At 38.7% G+C, this 18961-nt stretch overlaps 1 protein-coding gene across 1 annotated transcript in view; it reads left to right on the top strand.

Moving 5' to 3' along the window:
• The window catches only part of EFEMP1 (EGF containing fibulin extracellular matrix protein 1), a 48934-nt gene that overhangs the window by 26656 nt on the left and 3317 nt on the right, over window positions 1-18961 (top strand). The window contains exons 5-9 of the mRNA XM_027453261.3: window positions 9445-9567; window positions 12885-13004; window positions 15712-15831; window positions 17092-17211; window positions 18762-18885. Of these exons, the coding sequence (XP_027309062.1) occupies window positions 9445-9567; window positions 12885-13004; window positions 15712-15831; window positions 17092-17211; window positions 18762-18885 (607 nt within the window). The remainder of the gene's footprint in view (window positions 1-9444; window positions 9568-12884; window positions 13005-15711; window positions 15832-17091; window positions 17212-18761; window positions 18886-18961) is intronic.

Here is an 18961-nt window from a genome sequence, read left to right as displayed (position 1 = left end):
TGTTGTTTTTGAGTATAGTCCAAGTGTATTGGTCATCATGGGTGGGTGATCCTCACTTAGGCAGGCATGAACCAAAAAGCACAACTTGTTAGACCTCTAGCACAAAATCACAAGAAAGCAACAGCAGGAAATACTCTACTGAAAGTAAAAATAAACTATTGCAATGTAAATCAAAAGGTTTACCATTATGACAACTCACATTTTGAAGCACTTTTGAGACTTGTAGATGCATTGCACTGAATTATTGGATTGTAACTTGAAAGCAAGCATGCCCCCATTTATGGCCCCATTAGAAATAAGCAAAAAAGACAAGTTGTAAGTACATATAGATCAAAAACATTGAATTTTTGCCTTTTTAATGAGCAGGGAGAGTAATAATTAACATTTTGTTCTATTGAAGAAAAAAGTGCTCTTCCCTTTGAGAAGTTTTAAACACGGATGTATGTTACACCTGTGGTTCTTATTTTTATAAATATAGGTTGAAGTACCATGGATAGAAAAACCTATTGTCTCTTGGCAATAGTTTATTTATGGCCTCGTTATTAGACTACAGTTGTTGTCACATTAGCCATACTACTTTTAATTATAACAATCACTTTAATTACTATTACTTGAATGATGTTTTACATGTAGCACTCATTTAATTTAGTATGTTTGTGGTTGGATAGCAAAGTACTTCTTTTTAGCAGAACACATTCCTACAGGTTTTGTTGAGACATGGCTTGTACTGGCAGGGGCCTGGAGAAGTATCCAGCCCAGGGCAGGAGTTGTTTAAGTCACAGTACGGTCCTAGGCTTTTTAACTTCCCATCCCACTTCCAGCATGGACAGCTACCGTGCAGAAGACATATGAGCAGAATATGTTTGGGCACTGATTCAGGTTGAACACCCTTATCTTGTTAGCACTGAAGTGCTGTCCTGAACGTGATAATTTAAATATTTTCTTAAGGATAGAAAAAAGCGTGTTCAGTTGCATATGGCATCTCGGTCTTGATCGTAGTCAAAAGTAATATCAGAATCAAAAGCAGCTTATCTTTCGCACTGCAATTTACAGACTGCCTGGCATACTCTTCTAGAGAAGGATGCTAGCACCACAGATGGAGGCAAAGTGGAGAAGAAAGGAAGTAATGCATCAATTCAAAGCTTCATTCATCCTTTTTTTTATTTTTTTTTTTTTTTCAGCTGCCTGCCACTCCCAAATAAACATGTGGGAGATGTTCTAGCGCTGAAAGCTATGGCTCACTCCTTTATTTAGCTATTCTATGTGATAAGTCAATTCAGTTTGGACATACCAAAGACAATACATAATTGTGACAAAGTACTGCAGTCCAGACTTGATTATTACAGCTTTATCCTTTGTTAACTCTGTTGAGTAAATAGAGGAAGGATGCTTTTCCTGTACCTTCATATTCATGAAGTCACTGTGGTTGGGTAACTATCCCAAATTCATAGTAGTTGCTAGCACTTTTTCAGTCCAAATATAGAAATCATGCAAGGAACTATGAAGTACACTGCATTAGATTTCCTCCACACACACACACCACATTTTCTACATGAATACTTTGCATTAGTTCTAGTCTGTTATGCCATGGTGTCCAGGAGTACTAAAAGACAAATCTACAAGGAGCTCACTTTGCTGTACACACAAGTTTATGAGAGGGAATGTTTCGGCTTACCAAAAGAAGTTACACCATTTTTCATGAAAATCATTTTAATTTAAACATTCTACCTCACATATATGCTTAAATGTAGGTCTTGGCTCCTGCAAATGTTTTTCTTGTGCAAACAAGCATTTGTGCAGGTTACCTTCGCTCAACTGTGAAAGCTCGTTACCAGGGCAATCGGTCCAATATACTTAACATGAAAGGGCCAAAGGAAAATTTAAAAGGGAAAGAGAAAAAACAGCAATAAAAAGGGAGTTTATGGGCTGCTACGGTGTTATACAGAATTATAGACGCTACCTCATGACACCAGTGGATAGTGAGTGCACTGTTACAGCACAGGTCTCTGCTATTAACAGGTTCTGCCACTCCAGAAGTGAGAAATTCCTCCAAATATTTGGTCTCTTGGTACCTACTCACCTGATGTTATGTAATAGATTTTCTCCTGGTATTTACCACCACAAAACGCAGCCTCCCAACACCAATGAGTTAAAAGTTGTCTGGGCATCCAGCCCAGATGAATAACATCCCAAATGTTGAAGGAAGTAGCAAGGGAAATAGAAAAGCCTTTGACAGAAATTGTTGATAGCTTGCTAAGGCTGGGGAGGGAACCAGGGAATTTGGAGGTTGCTAATGTTGTTCCTATGTGTAAGAAAGGATCAGGGAGGATCCAGGAAACGACATAGCAGTGAGCTTGGCTTCAGTTGCAAGAACAATATAAGAAACATAAATAAGGGACCGAATACTTAATTTGGTAAAATGAAGCAAGCCTGTGCTAATGGAAGAACTGTAGTGCTCTAATTTCTTCAAATATTTTACTGTCACCTGTTATTTTTGAGAAATACTCATAAAACATCTAACAGGCAGAGAAGGAAAGCTAATGAAAGGGACAAAGTGAAAGGAATTAAAGAAGCTTGAAGCTAAGTAAGTTGTCCCAGGTACTTGCAATGCTGTGGAGATCATTGTATGCCTGATATCAGACTCACTGGTGCCATTGCTTCCGTGGGAGGCGATGTTTTCAGTTCAGATGTAGCTATTAGAAAAATAGACTGAGTCATTTTCTGCTCTCACTCACACTGAGAGCTCAGAAAATTTAAACTGATTAACCAAAATATTTAGCATTTACATTCAAAACATTGACAATGACAAGTGCAACACTGACATTGGTGGAGTTATTCTGGGTTTAGATTTGCACAAACCATTCAGGAGCTGGTTCGCTGGCACTGCTCAGCAAGGACAAAATTTGGATCCCATCAGGTCATTAGAGAAGTGTCTTTTTGATCTGGTGGAATATTCTGCTTACAGGATTGCTACAAACCAGAACAGAGAAAGAGACCCACAAACATTATCTGACTGGTTTGAGGAGATGACTATACAAATAAGGAGAGCATGAAGACAATGTAGTCAGTTGTGGTACACTGAGAGCCACTGAGCAGCAAGAAGCCAAGCACCCCAGTCCCAAGAGTAAAACATATTTGAGCTAGTTAAGAATACAGGTCTCCAGCTCTGAGCACAACATGCAGGTACGAGATAGAAGAGAAAAGATTTAAGTGGCTTAAATCAAACAAAGGATAGATGTGGACCGGATTTTTTCTACAAAAGTTTGAAGCACTGATGAAATGCATCTCATGGATTTATGTACTTCTCATAATGATATGAAGAAAATTACGGAGATTAAGCTGTTGCATAAGTGAGCAAGCAGCATGAGTCAGGGGGTTTGGGAAAAATGAGTCACAGCACGAAGGGAATTGAGCCAGGTTTGTAGCTCAGAAAGAGACTAGGAAAAAATTTTATGGATGTAGATAAGAGCCTGACAGAATGGATTGCAGGGAAGAAGTAGAAAAACTAACTAGCTCTAAAGCAGGGAACCATACACTAGATTTAGAGAACGCTATAGCTAAAAGCAGGTCAAGCAAAATTTTTGTACACAACTAGTGGTTGAAATACAGAGCAGGCTGCCAAAGTCAGCAATGGAAGGACATAATTGTGTAAATCACTTCAAGAGGGAGTGTGGGTACATTTTTGGAAAATGAGGGAATCACTGGGTATAGCTATTAGTGAGGCTTGTGGAATTAAAACTATGAAATGCAAGCTGATTTATATTTTGAAGGAATATAAGAGCAAGATCTGCACCCCTCCGTGGTTCTCACATTTTTTTCTGTGGAAACTTCAAACAGTAACTTCTGGAAATCAGTGTCATCTTAATGAGCAGATGGTTATCAATATCAAAGTCTTCTAAAATGCACCTTCCCAAAGAGCCTGGAGATTATTGCAAAAGGCACTATTTATATTAGGATGAGTCATGGGGGTCTGATGGCCATATTTACCAAAGTACAGTCAATGACTTCCATAAACATTTCTGAAAGAGCAGTGTGCCTTACTGAGAGACCAGTCTCCTTAATTGTAATGTTCCTTTCCCCTTTCTCTACTGACTCCAACTCTTTAGATTAACTTAAAGTTTTTATGCAGCAGTAATCATTGCAATTCCTGCACTCTCACAGTGTTCCTCAAGAAGAGAGTACTGTACCAACTAACCCACTTGGGGAACAGTGAGGTTTGACTGAGAGCAAGCCTGCAAGATGCATACAAAGACTGTCATAATGCTTATATATAAGGGATCTAAATTACAGCTGTTCAGAGAATCCAAATTCTGAACTTGCTAGTTCACCAAATACTTGATTTTGAAACTGTAACCTTCTATCAGGGTAGTATTCTGGATGTAACACCCATAAGCAACACAGGGAGATTCAAGCACGCAATCCCAATACCAACGTAATAAATATTTTTAACATTGATAACTATTTAAAGTAGCAAGACATCCCCATAACACCAGTTCACTCTCGGGTGGCCTACAGAAAGGCTATGTAATTATCTGAGTTCAATTATTACAATGATCAAGATGCTAAAGACAACCCAGCTCAATTTTCAAATACTTAAGATCTGTAAAAGTATTGATAGAGACACCCAAGTTATTTTGAAGGAAATTGTTCAACTACAGAGGCTGTGACTGCCCAGAGAACAACTGTCCAGGAATAAAATGGCTTTAGCCACAACTGAATGCATCTTGACTCCCCTGCGGCCAGGCCAGGTAGCCTGGCTAACCAGAGATGTAAAGATTCGCTTTGCAATGTTTTGACATGCAAGAGAATGAATTAAACCTCTATCACAAAATACACATTTACCTTAAAGCTCATATTAGAACTCATAGGCTCAAAGCAACAACTGTCTCATGATAGCTTCCCTTAAAGGCCCCTGGATTTTCATACTTGAGAAGCAACCAGTGAAGTCAAGAGGAGAAGCCCTAGTTGTGGTATTTATTCAGGCATGGTTGGTCAGAGAGAACAGAGAGCTCAGCTGCCCAGCAGCGCTCTTTGCTGTCATGAGCTCAGTTACTCAACCTTTTACATCTCTTTTTTATTTGTCTTTTCTGTAAGCAAATGTCAAGTGGTCACAGCATCAATAGCAGGGTAGTTATCTATTATTTGAGCAACATCTTCGATACGCTGAGTTTAAGAGTTCATCCATATTTCATGTGTTGCCTGTATCAGTGATTAAATACCAACCAAGTTCTTCAACAATTTAATACAAACCTACAGCTCTTGTTTATCCATAGTGAACAGCACAAACTTTTAAAAGATTAGCTGAGATTAAATAATATGAAGAAATAAAGAAAGAAGGATGCTAAGAGAAGATCATTTTAATTACAGGTTACCAATGTGTTACCAATGTAATTTGAATTGCCTACCTGGGTGAGCAGATGTATAATATGTAAAAATGATATTTATATGGCGGTGTCAAGGAACGAGTTGAAAGTGTTTTCTCTTGCTTGAGATAGAAGCTTCAGCTATAGCATCAGTTGCTGAAACACAGAAACAAACTTGATCATGATGACACTAAATTTGGAAAAGAGGATGCAAATGAAAGATGCTCAAGAATGAGCTTGTAAAAGCCCGTTATTTTCTTTCTAGATCTGTTTCTTATACTGCACTCATCACTGTGGTATCTTGAGTGCTTTCCAGTAGTGCATTAAGCAACATGACAAACATCTGTCACGTTTGTTCTCTCACCCTCTCCCCAGAGAGACAAGTGTGTGCAGTGGAGTGTCTTGTTTTAATTTTTTTAATTATTATAAACACACATGCACGTACACACATTATTAAACATTCATGCTAGAGAGGAAAGGTCAAACAAATTTATCTTGCTCTTAGGATTAAAGCTGGTGAGCTCTGTGATGTTCCTATAGGAGTTTCTAGCATAGCCTTGCCCCAGCTTGCTATGCCTTCCCAGACGTCAAATCAATCTGGTCATGGGTGTTTGCAATAGGTGGAAACCAAAAGGATGGCTTCCCAATATCCTCATTTACTTGTCTCATTTAAGTCCAGGGATTTTGTCAAGGAAGATCAAATGGAATGAGATGGTAAGATTTAAGGAAAAACACATGCTTTGTGTAATCACTGTCTCTTCCCAGTATTTATTGCATTTGATACAGATTAAAGTAGGAACTGATGCAGCTTCCAGATCCCTGTCAGGATCAGAGGGCACTGTGCAACTTGTGATAAATAAGCTAGGAATCTAACAGATTGGAAAACTGATATGAACTGGAAAAACAAGCTCTTACATTTATGAAAAGGCGACCTAGGAGTTACCGATTTTCATACAGTGGGGACAGAAGTGAGAAAACAATCTGAAAGCTTCAGATTAGAGTTCAGTGAGGCTCTAAACAACTGCATGTAGGCAGTTACCTACTCAAGAACTGTGAACAAACACAGAAGTGCAAGTCCCAGGTCAATATTGGCAATGTCAGTGCAACATTATGCTACTTCATATGGGGGGAAAAAGCATGTGTTTGTGTCTATTGGTAATAACACCCCTGAGAAAAATGGTGCTGATCTACCGCATCCCAAGCATTGATGTAGCTTCCTTCTATGACTTCCACTACTCCATTGCTTGAATAACTTTCAGGACAATTAGATTAAAAAAATGTTTCTCTAGTGGAGGATGATTAAGGTCACATTGATGTGTGCCAAGAAGCTTAATTTTTCTCTGGGCCTCACTAAGAGCATAGATGCAGAGGTCTGTGCAGCAACATCACATTGCAAAATCCACCAATGCTTCTTTCCTTACACAAGGGCTGGGCTGCTTCTGGTATCACACCAATACAATTCACATTTGGCACCACTTTCAGCACTGAAATCCTCCACTCGCTTCCTCACCCTTGTATCAATCACAATAGTAGACATGGCTGTAATTATTGCAATACTAGAGATTTCGGAACTGAATGTTCCAGCACTGAAGCCCTCCTAGCATAGCTGCCTGTTGTTCTCCTCCCACAGTATTTTCCTTGACACACAATCCTCAGGCCATCAGCCTTCCTTTCATATCAGCAAGTCCTTAGCACAGACACGAGCAGAAGTGCTCCAAGCAGGCCACGCTGCTGCCCTTCCCCAGTGAAGGCCAGAGGCTCCTCTCCTGTCCGCCTTCACTTCCCACCTCAGGCAGTTCAGGGAAGGTGCAGGTAAGGCCACAAAACAAGAGGCCTGGCATTCTCAAAGGGCTCCCATCAGTACTTTTTCCCCCATGTACCTCTTTCCCCAACAAGCCTAGGAACTATCGCAAAAAAAGCCATCCAAGAAAAACAGCCAAAATAGCAAAAAGTACCATGACAGCGCACAGTAAAAGCACGGATAAAATCCACCAAGCATATTCCACATACTGATCTGCATTTTCATGACATGGAGAAGGCGGACAGGACATACATAGAAAGCCACAGCTGAGTTGCAGTCCAGTTCAGGACTGGATTAAGAAGCTTGGGAGAGCCCTAAAGGGCTCCTTGATACAAGCCTCATGAAAAGACTGTTCCCATAAACACAGACCTTTGTGGCAACAGCATCAAGTCCTCTGAGAGTTTCCGAGTGAGGAGGCGGCTAGCAGGCAAACAGGACTTTAGAACAATTGTTTTCCTTTCAAACTGAACTTACCATTGGGAAAGAAATCAAAGATCCTGAGTGCATAAGTCAATCTAGCTTGTTTTGTTTTAGCTGAGTAGCTTATTATTCCATAGAAAAATAAACTAAATGAAAATCAAGCCACGGATGCAAATGACTACACAACAACTTGATGTATTGTAACTAACCCACCTTAAAAGCTTGCTTATGTTAAGTTCACTCATATCTGAAGTTTCTATGGATCCAATTTTCTGTTCTGTACAATCCGCAACAGTGTGTGTACTTAAAAAAGAATTTCAACTGTATGAGCATTATAGCCCTCTTATTTTCAGCTTCTGCAGAAAGTAGGAGTACATGCAAAGCCCAGCGAAGTCCCTGCAAAGACTTGCATTGACTCCACTGTGCTTTGGCTGAAACTTTTAATGATGTGTCAGGCTGGTATGAGGCAGCCAGATCTAGTCCCTGAAAATCTCTACACCTGAGAATGTGCTTTTCAGCTGTCACCACAGAACAACGCGGTCAGCAAGTCCTGCAGCAGCACAGCAGCTTTAGGACTGTTACTGTGCAGAAATGCAAAGAGCAGGCTAACATAAAAGGACTTTATTTTTCCTGTCAGATAAAGAAAATGTATGTAAAATATTTGGGCATTTGAGGAAGGACAAACATTGAGAATCAATTCAAACTGTTGATGGTTTATTTTTTATTGAATCTTGTGGTCAAAATTGTTTTCATTTGCTATGTGAAAGAATCCATCATTTTTTCCAAAGCACCACCCAGAATCTGCCACTGGTGATGTTCTAACGTCCCAAGTGCCTATACAAATAGAGAGGTCAGCTGAGATTTGTAAACTAGAGATCATAAGTTTTAAGGAATTTGTTTATTCAGCCTAGAGTCTCCAAATTGTGTAGAATGCCAAAATTAAAAAGTCCTTTCACTGTACTGTGTCAGGTTACAATAAAAAGCTCTCTAACATTTTGGATGTTCGGATGAGAAAACAAATTGCAATTCCATTTTAAGCAAGTTATTTGTCAGCACATGCACTTTAATTATATTTAAGTACCTCCAGCATTTTCTAATGAATAGGCAAAATCAAGATGTTTTTATACTTGTATAAGCCTGCATTTGGTGTGAATGAAAAGCTACCTGAATTACACAGAAAAGTATCGGTCCAGTCTTTGCATTTTTAGCTGTACTGCTAAAATACAAGCAGATGTACACTATTTCCAAATACTTTAACAGATTGACTGAATTAGGAGAATTTTCATGGGAATGACAAGAGGCAGATCTCTTCCTGATGAGAAGGCCACCACACACCAAGTTCCAAGTCCCTCTCCAAAGTATGGGGTACGGGAACCATGCAAAAGGATTGGTATTAGAAATATTTTGTTGTGCTAATACTAAGAAGTCATCTCATTCTTGAGAAACAGATGAACTACTTTTGCTGAAGTTTTCCAGAGTAATTCAGCATGCAACAAACAATCAGCATGGGAAAAAAAAAAAAAAAAAAGTGAAAAAAAGTTAAATGATTTAAGTAGTATAAAGCTGCAAGACATCTATGAAAAGTTTTATAGTGATAAGTACAAATAATAATGGTATTTGACAAATAAAAATGATTATTTAGAATAACCGTATCTGATACGTTTTCAAATGCAGTTAAAAGCCAACAGAAATCTGATAACATTTTATATCCTGCAAATGGAATAACTTTGAGATTACTTCTTGAGTGTATTTCGAATTTGCTGCCTTCATTTGTAAGTAGCCTGAAAATAGGGAAAGCATTTCAACAGGTAACTCTAAGTAAGTTCTATGACTAATAGTGCATTTGCTCTTTTTATAAAGATATAGATGAATGTGCAACAGGAACCCATAATTGTAGAGCTGACCAAGTATGTGTCAATCTAAGAGGGTCCTTCAGCTGCCAGTGTCCTCCAGGGTATCAGAAACGAGGGGAGCAATGTGTTGGTAAGTCTTGCTTTACACTAAATTATTTTCTTTCATTACCTGAAGTTGCAAACTTTTATAACAAAATGCATAGGTGTGTATACTGTACAATAGCTGATTATTTTTAAAATGGAATGGAATAATTGCTTTATCACAATGATTAATCACTAAAACATGTAACTAGAAACTATTTTAAGTATAATCAACACAGAGTTGAACTTCACAAGATTAATTTTCTTACTAGTTACCACTGTGTTTATTATTTGTATTGGTGTATTGCCTAATGACCCAGATACAGACAGAAGTCTTCTACAGCAGTGAAGTAAAATGTGTCTTTCCACTGACCTCAGTGAGATTTGAATCCAGATCTGCAGGACAAAGCCCTACCTTCCCACAGCCCTAATCCCTGCTCTGCAGAGCCCCCTTGCACAGTCTGTTTCAGTCTCAGTTTTATGAGTAGAAATGAAAGAGATGGAAACTCTGAATGCAGGTATATGATACTTGCATCTTATAAACCACTATGCTTTATTCCTTGGGCCAAAATCAGCCGTCGGCACCTTTGGGACCTATACAAGTATAGCATTAAATTAAATCCAAGTGCAGTATAAACACTGCATCTTTCCTATTCCATCCTCATTTGGGGACATAACGTGAAAGTGCCAGTACTCTGTTCCTGCAGTCTTTCTTCAGCCTTTAGCACCTCTTTAATCACAATTTCAATGGATAAAATGGCTTTATAGACACTCCAGTCTTAAGCCTTAAGTTTGTCAGGGATATTGCAAACAATTATGAAGTAGGAGAATCGAATGTATACATCATCAGGTGACATTCAAGACCACCTCTTCTAAGCACAGAACGGATTTTATGCAGCCTAGTAGAAAAGCTTTTTCGTTGTTTTTCACAGAAAAACATGTTCCCTGTGCAAGAGCAGGATAAGTCGTTTGGGAATGTAGGCACAGGAATAGCTTTGACAGGTCACTGATATATTTATTTTTAAACATTTTTTATCTAATTTTTTAGAACAGTGTATTACTGCTGTGCAGTAGCACTTTTAATGTCAAGACTCAGGCTACTACCTGAAAGCCCTACCAGACATCTTACAGCTCTCAAAAGAAGCAGGATGATACAGCCTTCTATCTACATGTGAATACAGTTACGCATCTAAATCCACACATGAAGAGGTCAGGAAAGCAAGATTTCCCTTCTCTTATTTAGGTCAAGACCAAGAATAACACCTGTGTTACGTATTACACACTGACCTAAATTACCAGTACATCGCTACACTTCACACTGTCAGCATTTCAGAATAAACACTGTCTTTGGGGATTTTTTTATTTATTTATTTTTAACAACTTTGCCAGAAAACGTTCTTGGGACCAGATCTTGATAGAGGTTCTCCATATGGGAGAAAATGTTTCTCTCAAATTTGAACAAAATTTTTCCAGACCTTTTTGGCTTCAAATTGGAGGAAGAAAAGGACTCATTTTTAACAATTCATTGTTGTTGGATTTTTTTTTTTTTTATCAAAATGCACTAACTATTTCTTTGATTAAAAAAAATAATAATAAATTTTTGTAAAGAAATTGCTTGTTCACCTATCACAAAATTAGTCTTTTCTGAAACATAGGATTGAAGATAGAATGAGTTGTCTTCCAGCATTAGTTCAAACAGAAGATTTGGCACAATTGATTAGATTACACTCAGCCCTTGGATCTGCTTGGAGCTGATGTGCACAAGAGCCTAATACTGCAAGGAAAATTCCCACTGAATTAGAGTCTGATCCTGTAAGCATTTACGTGCATAAATACAAAGCTTAAAAAGTAAAGCATTGCTTCTATGCCTATATTGTTTAACCAGATTTTCAAACAGCAACTTGTAAGAGCTTGGTCCTGTAAAGCCAAGGATGCAAGAGGTCTGCTGTGCCTCCTAATGTATTCGATTTCTACTTCAGATTTTCCCTGCAACAGAAGAGTTACAGCAACAATCTCTACTGTACGGATAGCCAGGAGTTTTTCCAGCGTAAGCCTTTTCATTCAAACCGATCCAAAACACTTCACTAAGTTTAGCTCCAAAAAGTAACTGCGAAATTGACAGAAAAAGAGTTAACTTCTAACAATTATTTTTTCACTAGATATTAAAATAAACTTTCCTCGTCATAAAAAATAAAAAATCTTGGCCTCTTTTTAAACACATCTATGGTGGAAACAGCTGGAGGTAGGGAACTCAAGATCTGGCATGGATATGGGAAGTGCCTTTCTTTGTTCCAGTGAAAACTGGTATTATTTGTCTGAGCATTGAGCCTTTGAAATGTCACATTGTGTACATGTACAGAACACGGCACGGATTTCTCTACCAAGATCAAGCAGGCCACAACTAAAGACAACTGCTGCACATACATGCACGATCAGCATTGCGGCATAGCTTAAAAAAAATTGCAGACAAACAGAGGCAGTAACTCCTCCAGAACGTAAGGATGCCTTTTAAAATGCAGAGGTAAAAAAAAAAAAAAAAAAAAAAAAAAAAAAAAAGGTGAGGGGGGAGTTGTTGCACATTTTGTGTGGATTGCAGGTGAAAACCCTGCTCCAGTGCACATTAGGAATGCTGAAACTTGGAAAGGCAGCCTGCTCCACCTCACAACCAGGGCTAATCTGCAGGGAGAGTCTGGGGAAAGTTAATACCGCCTGAGATAGCACAGCTCCAGCCGGGCTGCTCGCCTTCCTCAGCACCAGAGCGCAGCCAGAAGGTGCTGGTGCTGCTGTATCCCAAGGCCTGCAGGAGGGACAGCAGCCCCCAGGGAGCCCAGCCAGTTCCTGGGGGATCCCTGTGGAAGCACAGCCATCTGTTTCCTTTTCAGGGCCACTAATCTTCTGTCCTCACAGGGAAAATTTGGACTTGTCCTAACAGAGCTGAAAAGATTTAGCATAAGCTAAGCGTGCTGCATATGAAGTTTTGATTAAATGAGGTAGAAGTTACAGTCACTCTGATGAGCCTTAAGTCTGACCATGAGACAGATCATCTGGCTGAAAAGCAGAACCAACCATCCCGGGTTTTGCCTATGCAAAATAAAACCAAGGACTACAGTGGAACTGACTAAAAAGTAAAATTAGCATACGTATCGATCTTAGTGGCCGGCAAACAATCTGCATAAAAGATTTTTTATACAAGTTAAAGAAAAGGGTAAAGCATTCCTAACAATATCCATGGAAGCAACATCTACCCCACATAAGCTTTTTTCTGCTTTTAATCAAGGTCAATTAACTTTACAGCTTCTTTGGACAAGACAGCAGCACTGAACTTCCAAGATGCCATTTGAGCTAATTTCTCTTTTCATTACTCAGATATAGACGAATGCACCCTGCCTCCATACTGCCACCACCGATGTGTGAACACTCCCGGCTCCTATTATTGCCAGTGCAACGCTGGTTTCCAGCTGGCATCCAACAACCACACCTGCGTGGGTAAGAACTTCTCTGCATGCACTTACACGAGCTCACTTGCTGTAGAGAAATACTGGCACATGACTTGCCACGGTTGTGATTTAAGTGTCTCCATCCCAACTTACAGAAGGAAATAAATTCCAACCAATATGTTACACTAGTTGCTGTACAGAGAAGCTGTCTTGCAAGTGATCTGAGAAGTACTGGTGAATTAGAAAATCAGAGCCTCGTGGAAAACACATTATTTTCTACGTTTCTGAGGAGCACCTAGTTTGGCAACTGAACTCTGGAAGTTTACATTCATTATTTAATCTTTGATTTAATTATTCTTTCAGCTCTGGTGGATTGCTTTTTCAGTGTTACTTGCTTTCATGATATAATTCCCAGTTTTACAACACAGAGGCTGGAAATGGAAAGCAGGGGGAACAAAACAGTTAAGTGTAATTATCCTCAGCACACGATAAATGTAGTGATGAAAAAGCTTTTACATGTCAAACAGGAATCTCTGGAAAATACTGCTACAAATGAAACTGAGGGGTCACTATGAAAGCCATGTTCATCCCCTTAAAATAAAGCACTAAGGAAAGATTGCTGCGAAGTTTGAAAAGAGATCTGATCTAGAGCAATTAGAGATGGTAATAATAAAAGGAAACTGGCTACTGAAGTGCAAGGTACTGAAAAAGTTCATATTAAATGTACATACTTGGGAGAAGGATGCTATTTCTTAAAGCTGATAATTCTCCAGAACACAAACTTCTCAGTGATACTACTAAAAAGGCAAGAGCGTTGTTAAGAATGACTATAAAGAACAAAACTTGTGTTGCCATTTCATTTTTCTTTCCATGTTTTTGGGATAAAACTAGGCAGGAAGTGAGAAGATTGCTTTCCTGATTTTGGCTAAGGCACAAGAATAGCCATATTGAACACCAGCTAACTTTTGCTTAGCCCTGTGTTTTTTCCAAGCTTCCAAGCAGAGGGCTTTAGGAAGAGTAGGAGATATGTAGCCTAGCAACTTGCACATCAAGGTAGGTTAAATCCTTTCATGTTCTGAGTACTAAATCAGAGGAGCATAAACTTCCCTTTTCTGAGCAATTTCCCTTCTCGTGCAACACTCTCTTGGATCTGAAATTCCAGCTCCTAGGAAATCAATAATTGGCTGTTGCCTTTACCAGAATTGAGATCTCAGCTAGGAATGGGAGAGTGGCCACGTTAAATCAAGAGACTGGTGATGGAGGTGGCTGCGAGTTCTCTATGGCTATATATACACAGGCAGGCACACTACATAGCACTGTGCTGACAGGCGTTTGTTGTTTTTCACCAAACAGGTGAAATACTGCATGTGGACTCTGTAACTGTGTGATGAGTTCTGTCATTTGCCCCTTCCCATGGCTCAAATGTAAGGTGCTTTCTTTCAATTACACTTCCATATGAAGCTCCAAGTTCGCTAGGTGCTTCACCAAGAAATCCCTTCTGACTCCTGCTGGCCTCCCAGCCCAGCAAGTCACACTCCCACCATAAAAGGTAAAGTAAATCTTCACACAAAAATCTGTAAAAGAGCGACTGCTGCATCAAGACAGACTTTCACATCTGCAACAGTCATCTGGCAGAAGTCATACTTCACAGCTGTACCGATTACATTTGTTACAACTTTTGCACATATTGAAAGTGGGTCAATATTTCTTGGAAGGGTAACAAACGGAATTGTGGCTTTGGCCAGCTTATTATTCCTTCTGGTAGCGTTGTCATGATGTACATTCTTCACACCATTGCCAGAATTCAACTAAAAGAACGAAAAATGCTTGGTAATCATTTCTCCCCTATTACCATTCATCATAAAGAGAAGGATCACAGAGATAATTAATATCCTCCTTGTTGGCTTAGTTTTTGTGAATGCCAAATCTTAGTCATCTTTGTCAGTTTTAAAAGTTGTATCTGTAGATAAAAGTGTCGCTGACATTTATACGTACTTGCAAAAGCTATGAATTCAAAAATTATTTAACATGCAGCTCTCTACTAATGAGTATAGCTGACGAACACAAATGAATGGAAAATATGCAGGGAAGGCACACAGGGGAAAATTCACTGTAGATTTTAGCGTATGACAAAGGAGCAATAATTAGCAGCCTATAAAAATAAGCACTGTAAATCGCAGAGGTGATTACACTTACATAAACCTTGCATTAAAATTGCTTCTCTTATTTTGCCGTGTTCTCACATATGTTCTTCGGATGGCACACGATGAAAAATCTAGCACAGAAACCTGCCTCCCCCCCGTATGGTCTAGGCCTTGCAGCATTGCAAAACTATACTGGCTTAAAAGGCTCATGTTATAATTGTAATGGAATTTAAAAGAACAAATTTTAGGAGTAATAAATAGCTCAGATCTTAACCACTGCATGCTGAGAGGTCTTATCTGTATGTGTTCCTTATATCAATTATTTATAGACTTGGCATTTCGTACCTGAAAAAAGACGCTGGAATGTGAGGTTTAATAGCCACACTAAACATTATTGGAAGAATTCATTACACATTAGAATAACTCTCATTCCTGGAAAAATACTTTTTCTACATGGAATGTAAAGCATAGATCTGACATTGTTCCAGTGACTGCAGACCTGTATTGATATAGTCAACCAAGTTTCTGCTAAGCACTAGGCCCAGACTTAATCCACTTAATCAGCCTAATTACTAGGTGCAAAAGATAAAGATCTGTAATTTTTCTTTTCAGACATAAATGAATGCGATGCCAATAACCCGTGTGCACAGCAGTGTTACAATATACTGGGTTCTTTCATTTGTCAGTGTAACCCAGGATTTGAGTTAAGCAGTGACAGAATCAACTGTGAAGGTAAGCAATTATTTGTCTTAGAAGAGCACCCATTTTTGATTTATTTTCCCAGAAGCCTCCGTGAACTAGGGGATACAATTCAAGTGGAATCACAATGTGGGAGTGAGTTGTAGCCAAAAAAAAAGAAATAAGGCTTTTTAATTTTATTTTAATGTTGCAAATACCATTGCTGATAACACACCTTAGTAGCTGCAGCTGCATTCAGGTGTCTCATTAACTGTAAGTACAAAACAGGACAGACGTTACTAGAGAATGGAGAGGGAATGAGAGAGAATAAGGCTTCTGAATATTTACTTCACAAACACTTGAATTGTGTGTGGTCTAATGCTGATGACCATTAAATGAATTGGAAAGGAATGCAAACCAAAAGACAAGTGAAATTCTGTGTGCTGTTAGGTTCATCTGAAAATAAAGACCTTAAATTTGATTGTAAGGAAACAACAATTGTGCTTTTGAGGTGCTTTCAAGCCTGTGTATACAAACAGCATGTCTCCTGATGATTATACAATCAACACTTTATTTCCTCTGCCAGTGCCTCCACAGGATTCCTCTAATCTCCCTTTGGACATGATGATCTCACCCGTAAAGCCCATATCCCTTCTACCAGTCTTTGAGCCAAAGAGGTCTTTTTGGTTTACCACTGCCCTCCCGAACAAGCCAGCAGAGCTATTACAGATGCTCCCTCTCCAAGCTTCTTAAGCTAATCCTACTTGCAAGCAAACAGAACAGGGAGTAGCAACTATGCAGCCTTCAGTATAATCTCTGACAAAAATCAAGAGCTGGGCTCAAGGCTCAGAGGTACTAGCAGGGCGGTACACTGTTTTCCAAGCCATTCTCTAGTTTTCATTGGTTTAATTTAATTTCTGCGTAACAACAGTGTTAAAATCAGGTTTGTGCTACAAATCTCTGGCAAAGGGATGATGGTTACACAAGGATTAAGAACAAGAAAAGCATATATCAAATAATATTTGAAGACTAAAAAGAGACTTTAGCCTCCTTCCCAAAGAGCTGCTCCATTAGCGCACAAAGACAATAGTTTTGCTACATTAGCTAATCTCACGTCTACTCTTCCGTGGAAGTAATCACTTCTAGAATACTAAAACTATGGATTTTCTCTACAGAGATTTTCCCAAACTTGTTCAGAAGTCTTAATTTACCTTCTACTTCCTCAAATAAATGCATTTCTCATCTTTTAAAATTTAAAATTTATCATTTAAAACAATTGAAAAGTACAACCAGCTTAAGTTCTTCTCTCTGCAGATACTGATGAATGCAGAACTTCCAGTTACATATGTCAATATCAGTGTGTCAACGAACCAGGAAAATTCTCATGTGTCTGCCCTGAAGGTTACCAGGTAGTAGGAGGCAGAACATGTCAAGGTAAGAGCCCCATCTTGACAGTCCCAATATTGCTTTACTGGTAACACCATTTCACACAAGCCTAAGAATGCTTATCTAAGTGTTTATTCTTCATGATAGTGTTAGGCTAGCAAAAGATGTTGATGCATTTGATGATTGATGGTATATTTTATATTAATTCCTTTTATTTGAATCTCTCAGCTCAAACTCTAAGTTTTTCAGATGCTTAGGATAAAATTTTCAACTTTCGTAATCCTTAAGTAAAGCTGATCTTGGATGTCTAGGTGGTGAGTCTAAGTTCCAGAGATAAATATCTCAGAAAAAAATCAGATCATTTATTACAGACATTGGGCATTGCTTTGTATCTGTTTCTTTTTATAGAGGTTTCTAAGCGCAGCCAGAGCAGAAATGAAAGATATGTTCTTTCTGATAACAGGACGAAAAAAAGCAAGAATTTTGAACAGATTATTTATATTGTGTTTGGAAAATAAACATTCTGGTCAGCTGTTCAGTTACAGCTAGGTGCCACCAAATACCAGGATCACAGCTGCAAAGTTTATTTTTCTCACTGGTGCTAAACGTCTCTTTGCAGTTACAGAAAAAGTGCCAGAATCAGTGTCTTAGTAATCCAGAACCTGATTTCACAATCTTTATTTTTAGAAATAGGTGTGCTAATTATTGTCAGAAAGGGATGAGGAAATAAATTGTTTATGGAAGCGTTGTGTAATGGTGGCTCTTTTTGAGAAATCACTGTAGATTCTTATCACTCTTAAGAATAGCAACTGATACAGAGTATCTTGGGGTGGGTAGTTTGACCACCTAAAAAAATAAATGAATCTGTTCGGGCCTTCCCAGAGCTTACGTTTGAATAAATCCTTTCTGGGGCTGGGTTAGTTTCAGGCAAGCATAGGGATAGACAGGGGGTTGGGTCTGGCACTGCCAGGATAACAGAGCATCAATACTACACAAAGCTGACAGCCCCATTTCCATTCAAGGTCATTTTCCCAGGGTAAAAAAAAAAAAAAAAAAGAAAAAAAAGAAAAAAAAAGAAAAGGAAGCTCTACTTCACACAAAAATAAACATATCATGATTTCTTCCAAAGCTACTTTAGTTTAACTACAGCTATAAATATTAACTAAGCATTTAGTTAGACCATGAAACCTAAGCAATTAAGTGAGATCCTGCAAAAAGCATGAAATCACACTTCTTTCTCAAAGCCTCTTTCCTCTGCCTGTAAGATACCTTGTGCTAGAAAATGATTCATTGCCAACTAGGAACTCAGGGTTTCTACAGTTGCATTACATGTACTATGACTAATGTGTTTCTTCAGTCAACTAAAGATCTTCAGTCTTGATTAAGATGTGGTAAACAAATTTGTTCCATTTCTACTGTTCCAAATCCTTTATAGCAAGGCCTTGGAAAAGCAGGTAAAAAATAACATAGACATCTGTTGAGTTTCAGTAGACAAGCAGGTGGCTTGGTAGTGGTGTTTTTTTTGTTGTTGTTGTTGTTGTTTTTCATAGCAAACTCAATTTAAATCTGCTTTAACAGTTCCTTTTTCTTCCTCATAGACATAAATGAGTGTGAGACTACTAATGAATGCAGAGAGGATGAAATTTGCTGGAATTACCATGGAGGATTTCGTTGTTACCCAAGAAATCCTTGTCAAGAGCCTTATGTCCTAACATCTGAGAAGTAAGAGAAAGCCAGACAGCTTTTTTAGGGTTATTCTCAACAGGCAACGCAATCAAATACAACAGAAATCATGTTT

This window comes from Anas platyrhynchos, chromosome 3 (genome assembly GCF_047663525.1).
Source record: "Anas platyrhynchos isolate ZD024472 breed Pekin duck chromosome 3, IASCAAS_PekinDuck_T2T, whole genome shotgun sequence".
NCBI lineage: Eukaryota > Metazoa > Chordata > Aves > Anseriformes > Anatidae > Anas > Anas platyrhynchos.
The sequence above is the reverse complement of the archived record's forward strand: the minus strand, read 5'-3'. Positions and strand labels throughout refer to the sequence as shown.